This window comes from Schistocerca cancellata, chromosome 5 (assembly GCF_023864275.1).
Source record: "Schistocerca cancellata isolate TAMUIC-IGC-003103 chromosome 5, iqSchCanc2.1, whole genome shotgun sequence".
Lineage (NCBI taxonomy): Eukaryota > Metazoa > Arthropoda > Insecta > Orthoptera > Acrididae > Schistocerca > Schistocerca cancellata.
Genome location: NC_064630.1, coordinates 146,792,461 through 146,811,440, shown reverse-complemented (window position 1 = coordinate 146,811,440; position 18,980 = coordinate 146,792,461). Strand labels below are relative to the sequence as shown.

General features: G+C 43.2%; 1 protein-coding gene across 1 annotated transcript in view; it reads left to right on the top strand.

Moving 5' to 3' along the window:
• Positions 1–551: 551 nt before the first annotated feature.
• The window catches only part of LOC126187415 (nucleoporin Nup43), a 215,863-nt gene continuing 197,434 nt past the window's right edge, over positions 552–18,980 (top strand). The window contains exon 1 of the mRNA XM_049928482.1: positions 552–782. Coding sequence (XP_049784439.1) covers positions 672–782 — 111 coding nt within the window. The 5' untranslated portion in view covers positions 552–671. The remainder of the gene's footprint in view (positions 783–18,980) is intronic.

Genomic DNA, 18,980 nt, shown 5'->3' with positions numbered 1-18,980 from the left:
CAACAAGTTGCCTTCTCCGACTGACTTTCATTTGCAAATGACCTGGAAAACTGAACAAACTTGGTATGGGGTTATCCTTCATCAGCTGTCTATCAGTTTGTCATCGAAACATGCAGCTGTCTTTTGTAAAGTGTGAAATACAAATGGCGCTATGTTTCGATGGAGTCCAGTATTCCCTTCGTACTGCGTGCACTCCTTTTTTTTAAAGTATTCTGGAGCGAGTGATGAAAACTGAAAAGAAGTTAGATAGCTTTTTACAGTATTTGAATTTCCCGAACACTATTTCATTTACCATATAGCAAAGCATATGTAACTTACAGGTGAAATTGAATACCACTTCCTGTTTTTCATCGATTACTGCAGCCGTATGCAGTATAAGTGTTGAAAGTGTTTGTTAGAAAAAGAAACAGATGGACTTCAAAGTCACAAGCAGAGGAACAATTGCTTCGCTACAATACGGCGACTCCACCAAAGACCTTCACCGTTTTCTAGGCAAAGACGCCTTTGAGTAGTCTCTTCGGTTAAGTATTGAGCTCACTGATAAAATTAAATGCACATTTAATTTCTGTGAGCGTCTGCTACTGATGCTAGTATCTTTGCGAGTGGCGGTAAAAACTAAATAGATTTTACGAGTGAAAGTTTTTACCTTGGTTTTTGCGAAAACTTTAACTATGGATGATGTTCAAGCAGTATTTGTCGGGGAAAAAATAAATAAAGTAAGATGGAAACCCGAGGCTTTATCATGCTCCAGCTATTTTGTTACTGGCAGTTGGGATGAACAGGTAAGTGCTCAAGTGTCTGTCTCGATTTGACATGGTTTTCGTGCTGTGTTAGGTGCATATATATTTTTACAGTAAAACTGACGCTCTACAATTTATGCCCGTATTTTTCAAATCAAATTAATCTGAACCTGCGGCGAAGGAGAATACTGCAATTGTGATTCAGCTAGAACGACACTCATCGGCTATGCCTTGTCACTGCAGTTGTGTTTCTTTCTCCTGATTTTTTGTTGCACTGCGTGGACCATATCCGAAAAGGGGCATCTGCAATCTGAATTGCTGGATATGGGATTCCATTGCAGTTGCCCAGTAGCGGGTGCCAAATTCTCTATGTCACTCTAGTGTACCATTTCAAAGGACACAATTACACAGGACAATATTCCAAATCCCATTATTTGCACAATTAATTTTTGGCAAGGTCCATTCTCGGGAAGTCCACACAGATGTGGATACGTCTCACTTTACCAAATAATGGAACAACCTTTATTTGTACATAGCATGGTTGTCAACAATGAACAGCTAAAAAATATTTAAGACACATGATTGTTCTCGTAGCCACCATCGTGTTGTGCACTTTGTATTTTAGATCATGAACATTGATTGACCTTACTATGCACAAAAATGCATGGCATGCAAGGTTTTGATGATGAGATGAGAATAGTGCACCCACATCTGTTGCTATAGGTGCATTTGAGAATGGCCTGGGGCTGAAACTAGAAGTACAGGTAAAGTAATTAGGAATACAGCCTGGATGAATAATGTTTGTCTTCAAATTTATTGAGGCTCTGGTGCCCACTCAAAAGGGAATACATAAGCTTACACTCACCAGTGGATGCAACATAGTTTTTTCATTTTATTTTGAGGGTAACTTTGTGTCACCATGTTCTCTGACCAGAAAGGGATGATGTTTGGGAGCTCCAAAGCTATTAATATCAATCCTCAACACTGGAAGATGTGTTTTTCCATGGCCATGTCTGCGAAAACGAAAGTCCTTATGTTGTTAAGCTGGCTGGCATTCGTCACGTATCATCAATCTCACTTCAGATGTTTGTTATACACACATATGTGATTTTTACCGCGTATTTGGCACAGCACCATTTCCTAGGCCTACCCTGCTATCCCTTCCCGCCCCAGCCTCCTCATTACACCCACCCAGTTGCCACTCCCGTCACGTGCTGCTGCTTGCTGAGTGACTTCAGCTGCCAGAGGCTGCAGTTAATCTCTGCAACAGATGCCTGACAATTCTCTGGCAATGCACTGCACAGGTTCAGCAGTAGTGGTCATATTACACATGATGGTAGCCCTAAGTGAATGGTGACAGCACTGTTCTGTGCCATTGAAAGCTGCCTAGCACTATTCTGTTCTTATAATGTGAATGCCGTAGCCACATCAGGCTACAGGATACTTGTTCTCACAGTGACAATCTTGATTGACTGTCTTATTCTGGGCTAGCTGTAATGCTGTATCCCAGTGGTTCTGAATCATTAGGAGGCCATTAGGTATACTTCTGAGAAAATTCAGGTCGTAGCCAACATCCCAATAAAGTTTGTCACCTGGCAGTAAATGAAGAGTTTAGATTGAAAAGGAAAAAATCTAACACCATTATTTGTAAATAAATATTACTTGGCAAATTTAAAAGAAATAAAACATACAGATTTGTAAGGCTTTTTGTAAACCAAGAAATAGTCAGGGAGGATGAAAGTTATGCATTGGACCCCTTGGATTTTTCAGTAAGGCACGGACGTAAACATTAAGCTTTGCTACCGATCAATTTATTACCATAACCGTATTTTCTTCTTTCACATTTGTCGACTTCACCAACTCAAAACCAAGTTGTCACCTTCCAACCTAACCTAGACCTCGGGCTGTGCTACAAATCAGTCTGTCAGCACAACCAAGATATCAGGGGGTCCAATACGTAACTTCAGCCATCAGTGAGGTGGTTTATACTACAGGTTTTTTTTTTTCTGACACCGGTTATATTTGGTACACTGTCAAGTAACGTACATCACAAGCTATGTTTATTGTTCTTTCAGTTCCTTGCTTTTTTCCTAGCATTGTTGAATGTTTCCTTTTACACATGGAAGTTGTGGTTTTTGGTATTGGTAGCCTTAAGGCTTTTTTCCAGTGACCAACTTTTCACCAAAATGTTACTTCATCACCACAGTCTGTTTTTCAGTTTGTTTTCTTTACAGAGCCCAAATAGTTCAAGTTTGGCTCTCATTTCAGTACCTAAATATATTTTCATCCTCAGAAAAAGATTCTTACAATCTAAGAATTTATTTTCGGTTTTTCAGATCAGGAAGGAAGGTGCTATTATATGTTATTACTGATTATAAGAGACAACTTGATGGACAGCAACATAAATGAAAATGAGACAAAAAATTACTTGGCATGCGTTGGACAAACTAAATAAACCAAATAAGTTTTCTCCATAAATCTTCCAATGTGTCTAAACTGATAGCTTAAGATGCGTTTGTATCCCCACTTAGGAATTATGTACTACAGATGCGAAAACCATTCAAATACTGATGTCTGCTGTGTGAGTAGGAGATTGATGCACAATAGGAATTACTGGGTAACTCATGAAAACCAGTATATTGACTACATACACGCTCTGTAGGCCACTTTATGGTGCTCGGCTGAGGATACCCTATAACCCCTGCTAATGATTCCCTTTCTTGTTACACTTGCAAAAGCAAGGAAAAAATGACTGCCTGCATGCCTCTGTATGAGTGTTATTTTTCATATTTGTCTTCATTGTCCTTATGCAAAATTTACATTGGTGTAAGAAGAATTGCTCTGCATTCAGCCACAACTGCCAACTCTTTAAATTTTCTCAGGGAAATTTCATGAAAAGAATTGCGACTTTGCTCCAGGGATTCCCATTTAAGATCACAAAGTAATATTTACATATGAATAAAACACACAAATAACAAAACTAACAGCTCATCTCTGAATTTCTTTGATGTCTTCCTTTAACCTGGTCTGGTGGAGCTCCCAAGTACTTGGACAGTACTCAAAAGTCACAGTAGTGTTCTGTAGGTGGTCTCCTTTAAAAGTGAACTAGACTTTTATAGAATTCTTCTAGGAAACTGTAGTTGACTATTCGCCTTCCTGCGACCTACTTCACTGGCTCTTTCCATTACAGTTACTTTGCTTTGTTACACACCATGCATAGAAATTTAATTGATGTGGTTTTGCATGTCCCACACCACTAATAGTGCATTTGAATGTTACAGGGTTGTTTTTCCTACTCACCAGCATTTTTCTGCCATTTATCATACCTAATAGAAGTTTTGTCTAACATAATAATAAATAATAGGTCTATATAATTAATAAGTTTTTGTGTGTGTAATCAATAATTGATTAGTCAGGAGGAAAGCTAATAAATGAAAAGTAAAATGAATTTAAATATCTCATTTGCATACACAAATCACTTTCTTAATCGTTTTTACCTTTTTTGTTGTTTGAAGTGAAGATCAGTAGACTCTTAACGTGCTGGAAAAACGTTTAGTTTGCGATCTTAAAATCTCAGGGGAATGGAAAATTGTTTTCTCGCCTTGCGAGAAAATTCAGATCAGTCCTAAATTAATTTCATAGGTATCACATTGATAACGTAAGAAAAAATGTAGCAAAGCAAAATCTGTAACATTTTATAAAGTGGGGATTGATGACCATTACTATGAAATGAAAGCAGAAATGCCAAATTAAGCAATTTCACAAAGCAAATTTTTTATACCTGACATCTCAAACACTAATCTCACAGTTTTGAACAAAATTAAGAATTGTGCTGTATTTCGGTGAAACACGTACAAATTACAGTAATCTCAGCTCGATTCTGGAGCGAAAGAAAAATATTCATAGTAAAGTCATTTCGGTAATTGCAGTTGCCAATAATAATGACACAACTAAACAAATTCCTAATAGGAATACAATTTCAGTTCATTTGAAACAAAATGGAAGAATATAGGAATCTGATAGCGTAAGATGCTGTCGGAAAGGCGCGCGACTAAAGAGAGAGAAAGAAAAGACGAGCGCACATTCTTATATAGGGCAAAGTACAGATGATAATGCTATGCCATTCTCATTATCCTGGGCGTACATATTCGCTGACTTCCAGCGCAGTTAATTGGCATGAAGATTAAATTATATCTTTAACTTTTGATATTTCAATAGGAAAGGAAAATAGTACATTATTACGTCGCGGGCAGGACACAATATTACACTAAGCTGTCCCGTGTCTTCCTACAGTCACCTAACGATGACACCTTCCCAAACACTGCGGTGTCATCAGCAAAGTGTTGCAGATTGCAGCTCACCCTATTTGTCAGTTTGTTGTGTAGGTAGAGAATGAGAGATGCCATATCACACTTCCACGAGGCACCTGTGGCAATAGTCTTGCTGTCCAGGACAAGATGCAGGGTTCTATTACTTAAGGAGTCTTTGAACCACTCGTGTACCTGAGAATCTATTCCATATGATCAGACCTTCATTAATAGTCTGCAGAAGGGGGTATGTGAAACACATTTCAAAAGTACAGGAACACAGAATCTGCCTGTAACCCTTCATCCACGGTTCACTGGATATTGTGCAAGAAAACAGTAAGCTGATTTTTGCACCAGCTATGCTTTCTGTATCTGTGCTGATTTTTGGACAGAAGATTTTCTGTGTAAATGGAATTTATCACATTTGAGCTCAGAATATGCTCAATAATTCTGCAGCAAACCTATATTTTGTGGGTGTGTTCTTTTAACCTTGTTATATAGTCACTTGCACTTTTTTACGGTTGTTTGAACTTTTCTGCTGGACAAGAGATTCATGATAAATGCAAGCAAAGTAACAGACCAATGCCGAATAGTAAGATTGCTATGGAAATTATGTGGAGGTTGGTGGGACAAGTAGCAAGAGGAATGAAACAGTGATTTTTTTCACTGGAATCTGAAATAAGAAAAGACCAGGTTCACAACTTAAAGGAAGGCAGATTAGAAAATATGTAGAAGCAGCATGAGTGGGTATTAGACATGACTGCATAAAAAAAAGTGTAATGACGTCTTTACCTAACAGTGGATGTCAAATTAGTAACCATGATTGATGTGGACAATGATGGTCTAATAAATACTATACACTAATGAAATAGTGTTACAAAGAGAATTTTTGAAAAGAATGGTGCAATAACATTGTAATAAACACTCTTAATTTTCTGGAATGAGGGACGAGGTACTGGCAGAATTAAAGCTGTGAGGACAGGTTGAGAGTCGTGCTTGGGTAGCTCATTTGGTAGAGCAGTTTACCGGGAAAGGCAAAGGTCCCGAGTTTGAGTCTCGGTCCGCCACATAGTTTTAATCTTCCAGGAAGTTTCACTCTTAATTTTAACCCCTCAGGTAATTTCATTGCTCTCTCCAGGGATTATTGTCCTGAACTTGGGAACCAGACAAAAGTGAAATTTTGGGTCAAGCCCTCGATCATTGTTCTGTACACTGGGCCATACAAAGTTCAGCATCACCACTCAATTGGCAGCAAAGATAGCTAAGTTAGTTGTTTTTTGTAAGTACTGAAATACAAAGCTGCATAAAGTAACATAAACGTATGGCTGAGGCCAAACTGTGGTTTTTGTCTCAATGTACTGTTCCATTGATGCCCAATAGTGGTCTGCCCTGCAAACAAAGAACCAATATTCTTAGCATCCATTCATTCAGTTCAGCATAACTGATCAGCACCATTACTTGCTTATGTAAATAAAGTTGTTGGGAGGTGATTCATACTGTAGACAGACCATCAGCAACAACATTCTCATCAACATTTGCAGATGGTGAAAAGAGGAGGGAATTGTGGTCATTGTCAAGTGTGTAACCGGAATGCACACACACAGTGTCAACTCCAGCTACCTCTTAGTAACTCTCAGGAAGTATAGTCAGCAGTGGAAGAGTTCCTTTTTGCAAATCCTGATTCCCGTATGTATTAGGAAATGGTCAGCAGCAAGAATCTTTCATTACCACGAGCTTATGGTGAAACATTGTGCTACAGAGTAGTTGTTCCTGGGTAAGTTCTACAACACTTCCTGTACACCATTTATATTAAGTATACCTAAATTAGTACACTGTCTTGCTGAATGGTTTAGTTCTCTGTTTATTGTAGCGTTTCAAATAGCTCGTAACTACCAAAGTTGACAAACTCCCAGTGTAAGGGATGAAGTAATATTACATATCTCGTGGCTGCAGCCTAAATTAATAATTTGCTTGCAATGCACTGTACCACTTGTGTTTTTGCTTGTGCATGTGTTTTAAGTGTTGTCCATACCTAGGGCAAGGCAGACAATATTGTCAGCTCTCAGAATAAATTGTGCATGTTATGTAAGGCACTGTGGGTACAAATTTATAAAAGTGAATTAAATGAAGTCATTGCTGACACTGTTGTGCATAAGATTTAACCTGCCCACAAGTTTTAAAAAGATTCATATATCTGTGAATCAACACCTGATTTATTCTTTATACCACTCTCATATAGTGAGATTAATGTATATAAACAGAAAGGCTAAGGAAATGTGGAGAGAGGAGATGGCCTAAATTATAGAGAAAGTATAACAATTCCGCAAATGTGACAGTACTTTTGTTCCCACAGTTTGCCAGGCAGCTGAAGTGAGATACTTATGAATAACAAAACTACAAAGGCCAGAACAAATCACAAATAAGACAAATACTGGCAGTCCCTAACATTCATTCCACTGAAAGACTTAAAAAGGCTTGATCTTCGGAAGCAAAGATGTTGGACATTGTTGCAGCTCCATCTTGCAGTAATGCATTCATTCTCTTAAAGAAAGTACAAGTACAATTGAAAAATTATAATCCTTCAAGCGCTCTCAGTAAAATTGATGGTTTACAGGTGTTTGGGTTTGAGTTGCGATGCCATTTTTTCTTCAGTTGATATTTCGACAATGTCCCTGGTTATTTTCTTCAGTTGTAAAGTAGAGGTTTTGTTGCTTCAAACTTGTCAAACCGGTAAGGATGTTGTTGAATTATTGTTAAAGATAAAATTACAGCTCGACTGCAAAACCAAGAACTTGTAAACAAATTGAGACATTATTTTTCACACAAAAAAGGATAGGTAGAAATGTAAGGCATCTTAGATTTATTAGGCACTTATGTAATAACAAACAACTAAAGTGAAACAGATACTGTTATCTTATGCCAGGAAGGCAGTTACCACAGGCCAGTTAGCTTGGGAATTACACCATTGCTGTAGAAATTCATAGCAACTTAACCACAGATATAGACCAACAACATACCATTACCTGGGATTAAACCCATCATCTCTGTCAGAGGCCTTGCAGAATGTTGTGGGTAACAGAAGTCAAGAATACTGAGAATACTAGCCTGATGTCTATCATTCAATGCCCAAGTACTGTCTTAAGTAAAACGTAATATAGCTTCACCTGAAGGCTTTGATTGTGTTACTAACCACTGTGCTGTCTTTATTGCCGTTAATTCAGGAAATATAAAAGTAATGTGGTATGTGAAATTTGTTGTTAAGAAGAATCTTAAGTGTGGGTCCCAGCTGATATAAAAAACTGGTTTCCAAGTGAGTTGATGAAAAATGCAGGAGATTTGATGAATGTTGCTGCCATCATCTACTTCCCAAGATGATGATTTGGAATGGCTTTCATTGTACTATCATGCACTTTCGTACTTTTGGAGTGGGAAACTGCCTCTAAAAGGCAGAAGAATGATCAACCGCATAAAGATGCAAAAGGCAAAGGAAACCATTGCAATAGACACACCCAATGTGTGTACACAAATCAAGTGGCCTGTAATTGAAAAAGTGTCATGATGATCCCGTCATTGGCAAAAGGATTGCAGACCAATCTCCCATTCAGATCTACTGCAGGAGAGGGCGGCCAAGGGGGAGGTGGGAGGTGACCATGAGAAAAAGATCGAATAACCAATGAAATAGTAACATTCTATGAGTTTGGGTGTGGAATGTCAGAAGTTTGAATATGGTAGGAAAGCTATAAAATCTGAAAAGAGACATGCAGAAGCTCAGTCTAGATATAGTTGGGGGTCAGTGAAATGATGCAGAAAGAAGACAATGTTTTCTGGTTAGACGAGTATAGGATAATATTAATAGCAGCAGAAAATGGTATAACGGGAGTAGGATTCGTAACGAATAGGAAGATAGGGCAGAGTGTGAGTTAATGTGAACAGTTCAGTGATAAGATTATTCTCACCAGAATTGAAGGCTCCCCCCCCCCCCCCCCCCCGTCCCCTCCCCCCCACACATGAACCATGGACCTTGTCGTTGGTGGGTAGGCTTGCGTGCCTCAGCGATACAGATGGCCGTACCGTAGGTGCAACCACAACGGAGGGGTGTCTGTTGAGAGGCCAGACAAACGTGTGGTTCCTGAAGAGGGTCAGCAGCCTTTTCAGTAGTTGCAGGGGCAACAGTCTGGATGATTGACTGATCTAGCCTTGTAACCTAACCAAAACGGCCTTGCTGTGCTGGTACTGCGGCCGGCTGAAAGCAAGGGGAAACTACAGCTGTAATTTTTCCCGAGGGCATGCAGCTTTACTGTGTGGTTAAATGATGATGGCGTCCTCTTGGCTAAAATATTCCGGAGGTAAAATAGTCCCCCATTCGGATCTCTGGGTGGGTACTACTCAAGAGGACATCGTTATCAGGAGAAAGAAAACTGGTATTCTACGGATCAGAGTGTGGAATGTCAGATCGCTTAATTGGGCAGGTAGGTTAGAAAATTTAAAAAGGGAAATGGATAGGTTAAAGTTAGATACAGTGGGAATTAGTGAAGTTTGGTGGCAGGATGAACAATACTTTTGGTCAGGTGAATCCAGGGTTATAAATACAAAATCAAATAGGGGTAATGCAGGAGTAGGTTTAATAATGAATAAAAAAAAATAGGAGTTCGGGTAAGCTACTACAAACAGCATAGTGAACGCATTATTATGGCCAAGATAGGCACGAAGCCCACGCCTACTACAGTAGTACAAGATTATATGCCAACTAGCTCTGCAGATGAAGAAATTGATGAAATGTATGGTGAGATAAAAGCAATTATTCAGGTAGTGAAGGGAGATGAAAATTGAAAATTTAATAGTCAAGGGTGACTGGAATTCGACAGTAGGAAAAGGGAGAGAAGGAAACATAGTAGATGAATATGGATTGGGGGTAAGAAGTGAAAGAGGAAGCCGTCTGGTAGAATTTTGCATAGAGCATAACATAATCATAGCTAACACTTGGTCCAAGAATCATGAAAGAAAGTTGTATACATGGAAGAATCCTGGAGATACTAGAAGGTATCAGATAGATTATATAATGGTAAGACAGAGATTTAGGAACCAGGTTTTAAATTGTAAGACATTTCCAGGGCCAGATGTGGACTCTGACCACAATCTATTGGTTATGAACTGTAGATTAAAACTGAAGAAACTGCAAAAAGGTGGGAATTTAAGGAGATGGGACCTGGATAAACTGAAGGAACCAGAGGTTGTATAGAGTTTCAGGGAGTGCATAAGGGAACAATTGGCAAGAATGGGGGAAAGAAATACAGTAGAAGAAGAATGGGTAGCTTTGAGGGATGAAGTAGTGAAGGCAGCAGAGGATCAAGTAGGTAAAAAGATGAGGGCTAGTAGAAATCCTTGGGTAACAGAAGAAATATTGAATTTAACTGATGGAAGGAGAAAATATAAAAATGCAGTAAATGAAGCAGGCAAAAAGAAGGAATACAAATGTCACAAAAATGAGATAGACAGGAAGTGCAAAATGTCTAAGCAGGGATGGCTAGAGGACAAATGTAAGGATGTAGAGGCGCATATCACTAGGGGTTAGATAGATACTCCGTACAGGAAAATTAAAGAGATCTTTGGAGAAAAGAGAATGACTTGCATGAATATCAAGAGCTCAGATGGAAACCCAGTTCTAAGCAAAGAAGGGAAAGCAGAAAGGTGGAAGGAGTATATAGAGGGTCTATCCAAGGGTGATGTTCTTGAGGACAAAATTATAGAAATGGAAGAGAATGTAGATGAAATAAGAGGTATGATACTGCGTGAAGAGTTTGACAGAGCACTGAAAGACCCAAGTCGAAACAAGACCCCGAGAGTAGACAACATTCCATTAGAACTACTGACAGCCTTGGGAGATCCAGTCCTGACAGCAGAAATACCCTCAGACTTCAAGAAGAATAAAATAATTCCAATGCCAAAGAAAGCAGGTGCTGGCAGATGTGAAAATTACCGAACAGTCAGTTTAATAAGTCACAGCTGCAAAATATTAATGCGAATTCTTTACAGACGAATGGAAAAACTGGTAGAAGCTGACCTTGGGGAAGATCAGTTTGGATTCCATAGAAATATTGGAACACGTGAGGCAATACTGACCTTACAATCTGATCTTAGAAAATAGATTATGGAAAGGCAAACCTACGTTTCTGGCATTTGTAGACTTAGAGAAAGCTTTTGACAGTGTTGACTGGAATACTTTCTTTCAAATTCTGAAGGTGGCAGGGGTAAAATACAGGGAGCGAAAGGCTATTTACAATTTGTACAGAAAGCAGATGGCAGTTATAAAGAGTCGAGGGGTATGAAAGGGAAGCAGTGGTTGGGAAAGGAGTGAGACAGGGCTGTAGCCTCTCCCCGATGATATTCAATCTGTATATTGAGCAAGCAGTAAAGGAAACAAAAGAAAAATTTGGAGTAGGAATTAAAATCCATGGAGAAGAAATAAAAACTTTGAGGTTCGCCGATGAAATTGTAATTCTGTCAGGGACAGCAAAGGACTTGGAAGAGCAGTTGAATGGAATGGACATTGTCTTGAAAGGATGATATAAGATGAACATCAACAAAAGCAAAACGAATATAATGGAATATAGCCGAATTAAGTCGGGTGATGCTGAGGGAATTAGATTAGGAAATGAGACAATTACAGTAGTAAAGGAGTTTTGCTATTTGGGGAGCAAAATAACTGATGATGGTCGAAGTAGAGAAGATATAAAATGTAGACTGGCAATGGCAAGGAAACCATTTCTGAAGAAGAAGAATTTGTTAACATAGAGTATAGATTTAAGTGTCAGGAAGTCATTTCTGAAAGTATTTGTACGGAGTGTAGCCATGTATGGAAGTGAAACATGGACAATAAATAGTTTGGACAAGAAGAGAATAGAAGCTTTCGAAATGTGGTGGTACAGAAGAATGCTGAAGATTAGATGGGTAGATCACATAACTAATGAGGAGGTATTGAATAGAATTGGGGAGAAGAGAAGTTTGTGGCACAACTTGACAAGAAGAAGGGACTGGTTGGTAGGACATGTTCTGAGGCATCAAGGGATCACCAATCTAGTATTGGAGGGCAGCGTGGAGGGTAAAAATCGTAGAGGGAGACCAAGAGATGAATACACTAAGCAGATTCAGAAGGATGTAGGTTGCAGTAAGTACTGGGAGATGAAGCAGCTTGCATGGGATAGGGTAGCATGGAGAGCTGCATCAAACCAGTCTCAGGACTGAAGACCACAACAACAGACATCAGAACAATCCCTTTGTATCTTTCTTGATTTGCCTTCTCCTATCCTTTGTCCACCTCAGTATTTGAGGTTCCTCTTTCACTTATTCATCCCTGTATTCTCCTGAAAGCCAGCCCACGCATCTGACGCGTAATAGGTCTAACACTTCATTCACAGCCCCTGTGTGACGTTCACCTGCTTTATTTCTTTGTTGATAGTTGTTGGTGTCGACGTACTGCACTGTTATACTGGCTGAACATTGGAGGATGGAAGTTCAACACTGACTAATGTATATGATGTAGCCGACAGATGCTCAGTTGCGTTTCACTGTTCTTTACTTTCACTGTTCACAACACCCCCCCCCCCCCCCCACACCAATATTAGTTGATAAGCCTCATTCTCATTAATATGTTGCAGGCAACAACAGCATACTGCTACAATAGTTTTGCTGTTGAACATCTATGACTAGTAAAAACCTAATCACACAGTTTACAGTTCTTGCTGAATACACTCCTGGAAATTGAAATAAGAACATCGTGAATTCATTGTCCCAGGAAGGGGAAACTTTATTGACACATTCCTGGGGTCAGATACATCACATGATCACACTGACAGAACTACAGGCACATAGACACAGGCAACAGAGCATGCACAATGTCGGCACTAGTACAGTGTATATCCACCTTTCGCAGCAATGCACGCTGCTATTCTCCCATGGAGACGATCGTAGAGATGCTGGATGTAGTCCTGTGGAACGGCTTGCGATGCCATTTCCACCTGGCGCCTCAGTTGGACCAGCGTTCGTGCTGGACGTGCAGACCGCTTGAGACGACGCTTCATCCAGTCCCAAACATGCTCAATGGGGGACAGATCCGGAGATCTTGCTGGCCAGGGTAGTTGACTTACACCTTCTAGAGCACGTTGGGTGGCACGGGATACATGCGGACGTGCATTGTCCTGTTGGAACAGCAAGTTCCCTTGCCGGTCTAGGAATGGTAGAACGATGGGTTCGATGACGGTTTGGATGTACCGTGCACTATTCAGTGTCCCGTCGTCGATCACCAGTGGTGTACGGCCAGTGTAGGAGATCGCTCCCCACACCATGATGCCGGGTGTTGGCCCTGTGTGCCTCGGTCGTATGCAGTCCTGATTGTGGCGCTCACCTGCACGGCGCCAAACACGCATACAACCATCATTGGCACCAAGGCAGAAGCGACTCTCATCGCTGAAGACGACACGTCTCCATTCGTCCCTCCATTCACGCCTGTCGCGACACCACTGGAGGCGGGCTGCACGATGTTGGGGCGTGAGCGGAAGACGGCCTAACGGTGTGCGGGACCGTAGCCCAGCTTCATGGAGACGGTAGCGAATGGTCCTCGCCAATACCCCAGGAGCAACAGTGTCCCTAATTTGCTGGGAAGTGGCGGTGCGGTCCCCTACGGCACTGCGTAGGATCCTACGGTCTTGGCGTGCATCCGTGCGTCGCTGCGGTCCGGTCCCAGGTCGACGGGCACGTGCACCTTCCGCCGACCACTGGCGACAACATCGATGTACTGTGGAGACCTCACGCCCCACGTGTTGAGCAATTTGGCGGTACGTCGACCTGGCCTCCAGCATGCCCACTATACGCCCTCGCTCAAAGTCCGTCAACTGCACATACGGTTCACGTCCACGCTGTCGCGGCATGCTACCAGTGTTAAAGACGGCGATGGAGCTCCGTATGCCACGGGAAACTGGCTGACACTGACGGCGGCGGTGCACAAATGCTGCGCAGCTAGCACCATTCGACGGCCAACACCGCGGTTCCTGGTGTGTCCGCTGTGCCGTGCGTGTGATCATTGCTTGTACAGCCCTCTCGCAGTGTCCGGAGCAAGTATGGTGGGTCTGACACACCGGTGTCAATGTGTTCTTTTTTCCATTTCCAGGAGTGTAGTATGCTATGTGTGACACTATTTTTCAAATAAATTAAACACACATTGTCATTAATTGTTCTAACACACGGCCCTCCTGCGGGCCCAGTGGTTAGAATAGGCCCTAGGTATTTTTGCCTGTCTTAAGAGGCGACTAATAGGAGTCTCACACCTTTTGGCCTTTATGTGATGGTCCCCTGTACAGTTCGACCTCCATTTTTCAAAATTTTCCTGAAGACCGAGCCAATTGGGGAAGGGCGCTTTACATGGTGCGCCATCGTGCATTGAGATCTGTAGCCCAATTTCTCATCATGGCATTGCAGTCCCAGTCATCCTCCATCTCTTCAGCCAGGACACCTTCCTGGGTCCACTATTCTCCACCCACTATGCAGTGTCGTTTTCTGCGCTGACGAGGACCATGGAATTCTTTGCACCTCATATCCAACATGGTAGAGAGTGTGTTGTGGTGGGGCTGCCGTGTACCCTGTTGGTTGTAGCCCACCGACTACACAGGGATCGCTCTGCTGATGCCTGTGCTGTTAACTCCCCACATATGCCCATGGGTAAATGCCTGTCACCCTGGGACATTGAGTCTCCTGGCAGTGACCATCCTGCCAAGGGGCCTTTGCTGCGGCTGGGTGGCGCCTGTGGGGAGGGCTCCTGGTCGGAGTGGGTGGCATCAGGATGGATGATGCACGTTGAAGTGTACCACATCATCACTTACTGGTGATCAGACGCCAACAGTCTCTAAGCGTTCAAAGTCTCAGTACAATGCAAGGAAGTATGATCCTAAGTCATTCCCCTCCCTGGCCACACCATGGGAGAAATGTCAGGCTAAGGATGGCAGTGAACCTTATTCACCCTGGTACCTCGTATGTACAAACGCCTATAGGGACTCCTTTGTCTCGATGAAGTCTGTTTTTTGTAGAGCATTTAGAGGACAAGTTTGGGGAGGTGGAGGGCTTGTCCAAAATGTGGTCAGGGCGAGTCTTGGTGAAAACAGCATCCTCTGCCCAGTCACAGGCATTACTCACTTGTGACAAGCTGGGGGGTGTTTCCATTACCATCATGCCTCGTAAGAGCTTAAATATGGTCCAGGGTATTATATTCCACAGGGACCTTCTTTTGCAGTCTGATAACGAGCTGCACACCAACTTAGAGCGACAAGGAGTTCATTTCATCCGGCATGTCTATCAGGGTCCGAGAAATAATCAGGTTGCCATCGCGGTGCCTTAATCTTGTCCTTCAAGGGTGACACATTACCCGAGAAGGTCAAGGTAATGGTCTATCACTGTGATGTCAAGCCATATATCCCTCCCCCAGAGTGGTGCTTTAAGTGGTGGAATTTTGGCCATATGTCTTCACACTGTACATCCAGCATCACATGTCAAGATTGTGGACGTCCATCCCATCCCAATACTCCAATTGCCCCGCCTCCCATCTGTGTCAACTGCAGAGAGCATCATTCCCCTTGCACACCAGACTGCAGGATTTTACAGTGAGAAAGGAAAATCATGAGACTCTAGACCCTGGACCGACTGGCCTACACTGAGGTCAAGAGGAAATTTGAGCACCTACATCGTGTGGCTATGGTCTCCTCTTATGCTGCCGCTATGAGAACTGTTGTAGCCCCATCAGTTCCGCGAGTTCCAGTTGGCTCTCAGAGCCGGAAGACTACACCTGCCCCATTGATGTTGGGGGGGCACTTCCCTCCCTGTTGCTCCCACACCACCTACCCCGAGAGCACTGTCCCCCTAACCATTTGGGACACCACTCCCCACTTCTCAGCTGGAGTCTTCTTCAGCTCCTCGCGAGGAAGAGGTCCCTTGGGTCACTCCCTTCCCAGGTTTCTGCTAGTGGGAAATGTGACACCCGCCAGTGACTGAAGTGCCCAAAAGCAGCTGGTCATAGGACTTCACGATCATCTTCAGTCCCGGAGACTGAATCAGTGAAGCCCTCCCAGCCAGAGGAACCCACAGATCAGCGACAGAATTCCAGAAAGATGACCCCCAAGACCAAGGGAATTGCGGTGGCACCCACACTGCTGCCTACAAGCTCTACGTCTAAGGATGAGGTAAAGATTCTGGTGTCTGCTGAGGACCTAGATCTCGCCAGACACACGGACACAATGGATATAATCTGTTCAGGAAATAAGTCGGTGGCAGCAGGCGACTCTGAGGCATAGACTACCTTATTGAGTGTTTCATGCCTTCCCAGTGTCACGATCACGTCATCCTTCAGTGGAATTGTGACGGTTTTTTCCACCACCTGGCTGAGCTATGGCAACTGTTAAGCTTTACACCTGCTTTATGCATTGTCCTCCAGGAAACCTGGTTCCCGGCAATGCGGAGCCCTGCCCTTCGTGGCTACAGGGGATATTACAAGAACCATAGCGACTAGAATAGTGTGTCAGATGGAGTTTGTGTGTATGTCCTGATTTCAATATGCAGTGAACCACGCCTCTTCAAACTCCTCTTGAAGCTGTGGCTGTCAGGATACGGAAGACACAGGACATAACTGTCTGTAATGTGTATCTCCCTCCAGATGGTGCGGTATCCCTGAATGTATTGGGTGCACTGATTGATCGACTCCCTAAATGTTTCCTTTCTTGTGGGAGATTTTAATGCCATAACCCCTTGTAGGTTAGCACAATGCTTACTGGCTGTGGCAGAGATGTTGAAAGTTTACTGTCCCAACTTGACCTGTGCCTCTTCAATACTGGGGCCACCACACATTTCTGTGTGGCTCATGGTAGTTACTAGTCCATTGACTTATAAAATAAATTTGCAGCCGAGGACTCCTCCCATCTATCCATTGGAGAGCACATGACGACCTGTGTGGTAGTGATGTCTTCCCCATCTTCCTGTCACTCCCCTGGATGCCTACCCAGATGGGCTTTAAACAAGGCAGACTGGGTAGCCTTCTCTGCTGTCACTATTGAATCTCCCCCCACGTGGTGCCATCAATGTTGTGAGCAGGTCACAACTAATATAATTTCTGTGGCGGAAAACGCGATCCCTCATTCTCTGTGGTGCCCCAGGCGAAAGACAGTCCCTTGGTGGTCACCAGAAGTCACTGAGGGAGTTACAGAGCGTTGATGAGCTCTACAGTGACATAAGTGGGGACCCTTCCCTAGAGCACATAATAGCCTTTAAGCAGCTCCGTGCCCTCATTCACATGCTTATAAAACAATGGAAACAGGAGTGTTTGGAAAGGTGCGTGACGACCATTGGGTGCCATATGTCACTTTCCCAAGTCTGGATGAAGATCGGACATCTTTTTGGGTACGAGACCCAAACAGGAGTCCCTGGCGTTAACATCTATGGCGTGCTCTCTACCAACACAAATGTGGTTGCCGAGCACTTTGCTGAGCAGTATGCTTGAGCTTCTGCATCGGAGAACTACCCCCCAGCCTTTCGCACCCTCAAACAGCGGATGGAAAGGAAAGTCCTCTCGTTCACTACACGCCACAGTGAACCATATAATGCCCCATTTACAAAGTAGGAATTCCTCAGTGCCCTTGCACATTACCTCGACACAGCTCTTGGGCCGGATCAGATCCTCAGTCAGAAGATTAAACATCTCTCATCTGACTACAAGTGATATCTCCTCTTCACCTTCAACTGGATCTGGTGCGATGGCGTCTTTCCATCGCAATGTCAGGAGAGCACCATCATTCTGGTGATAAAATCTGGTAAATATCTTCTTGATGTGCATAGCTATTGGCCCATCAGCCTCACCAAAGTTCTTTGTAAGCTGCTGGAATGTATGGTGTGTCAGCCGTTGGGTCAGGTCCTGAGTCACGTGGCCTACTGGCTCCATGTCAGGGTGACTTCCGCCTGGGTCACACCACCACTGATAATGTTGTGTCCCTCAAGTCTGTCACCTGTTCAGCATTTCCCAGGCGCCAACATCTGGTTGCAGTCTTTTGACTTGAGTAAAGTATACAACACGACCTGCAGACATTATATCCTTGCCACATTGCATGAGTGGGGTCTCTGTGGCCCGCTCCCAATTTTTATCCAAAACTTCCTGTTGCTCCATACTTTCTGTGTCCAAGTTGATGCCTCCCATAGTTCCCCCCCCTCCCCCTTATTCAGGAAAATTGCATTTCGCAGGGTTCCGTATTGAGTGTATTTCTACTTTTAGTGGCCATCAACAGCCTAGCAGCAGCTGTAGGGCCGTCGGTCTCCCCTTCTCTATATGCAGATGACTCTCACATGTCGTATTGCTCCTCCAGTATTGGTGTTGCTGAGGAGTGCCTAGAGGGAGCCATTGACAAGGCGCAGTCATGGGCTCTAGTCCATGCTTCCAGTTTTAAGCCACGAAGTCGTGTGTCATGCACTTCTGTCTGTGTCGTACCGCTCATCCGGAACCTGAACTTTATCTTAATGACCATCCACTAACTGTAGTGGAGACATATCAATTCTTAGGACTGGTATCCTGATTGACTTGGCTACCTCACCTTCATCAGCTTAAGCGGGAGTGCTGGCAGCACCTCAATGCTCTCCGCTGCCTGAGCAACATCAAATGGGGTGCAGATCGCTCTATGCTGCTGCAGCTCTACAGAGCCCTTGTTCAATCCCGCCGTGACTGTGGGAGTCTGGTTTATGATTTGGCAGTGCCCTCAACATTGCGTTTCCTCGACCCAGTGCACCACTGTGGCATTCGCCTAGCAACAGGTTCCTTTAGAATGAGTCCGGTCATCAGTGTCCTGGTGGAGGCCGGAGTGCCTCCATTGCCGATCCAACATGCCCAACTGCTCGCCAGTTATGTTGCACACTT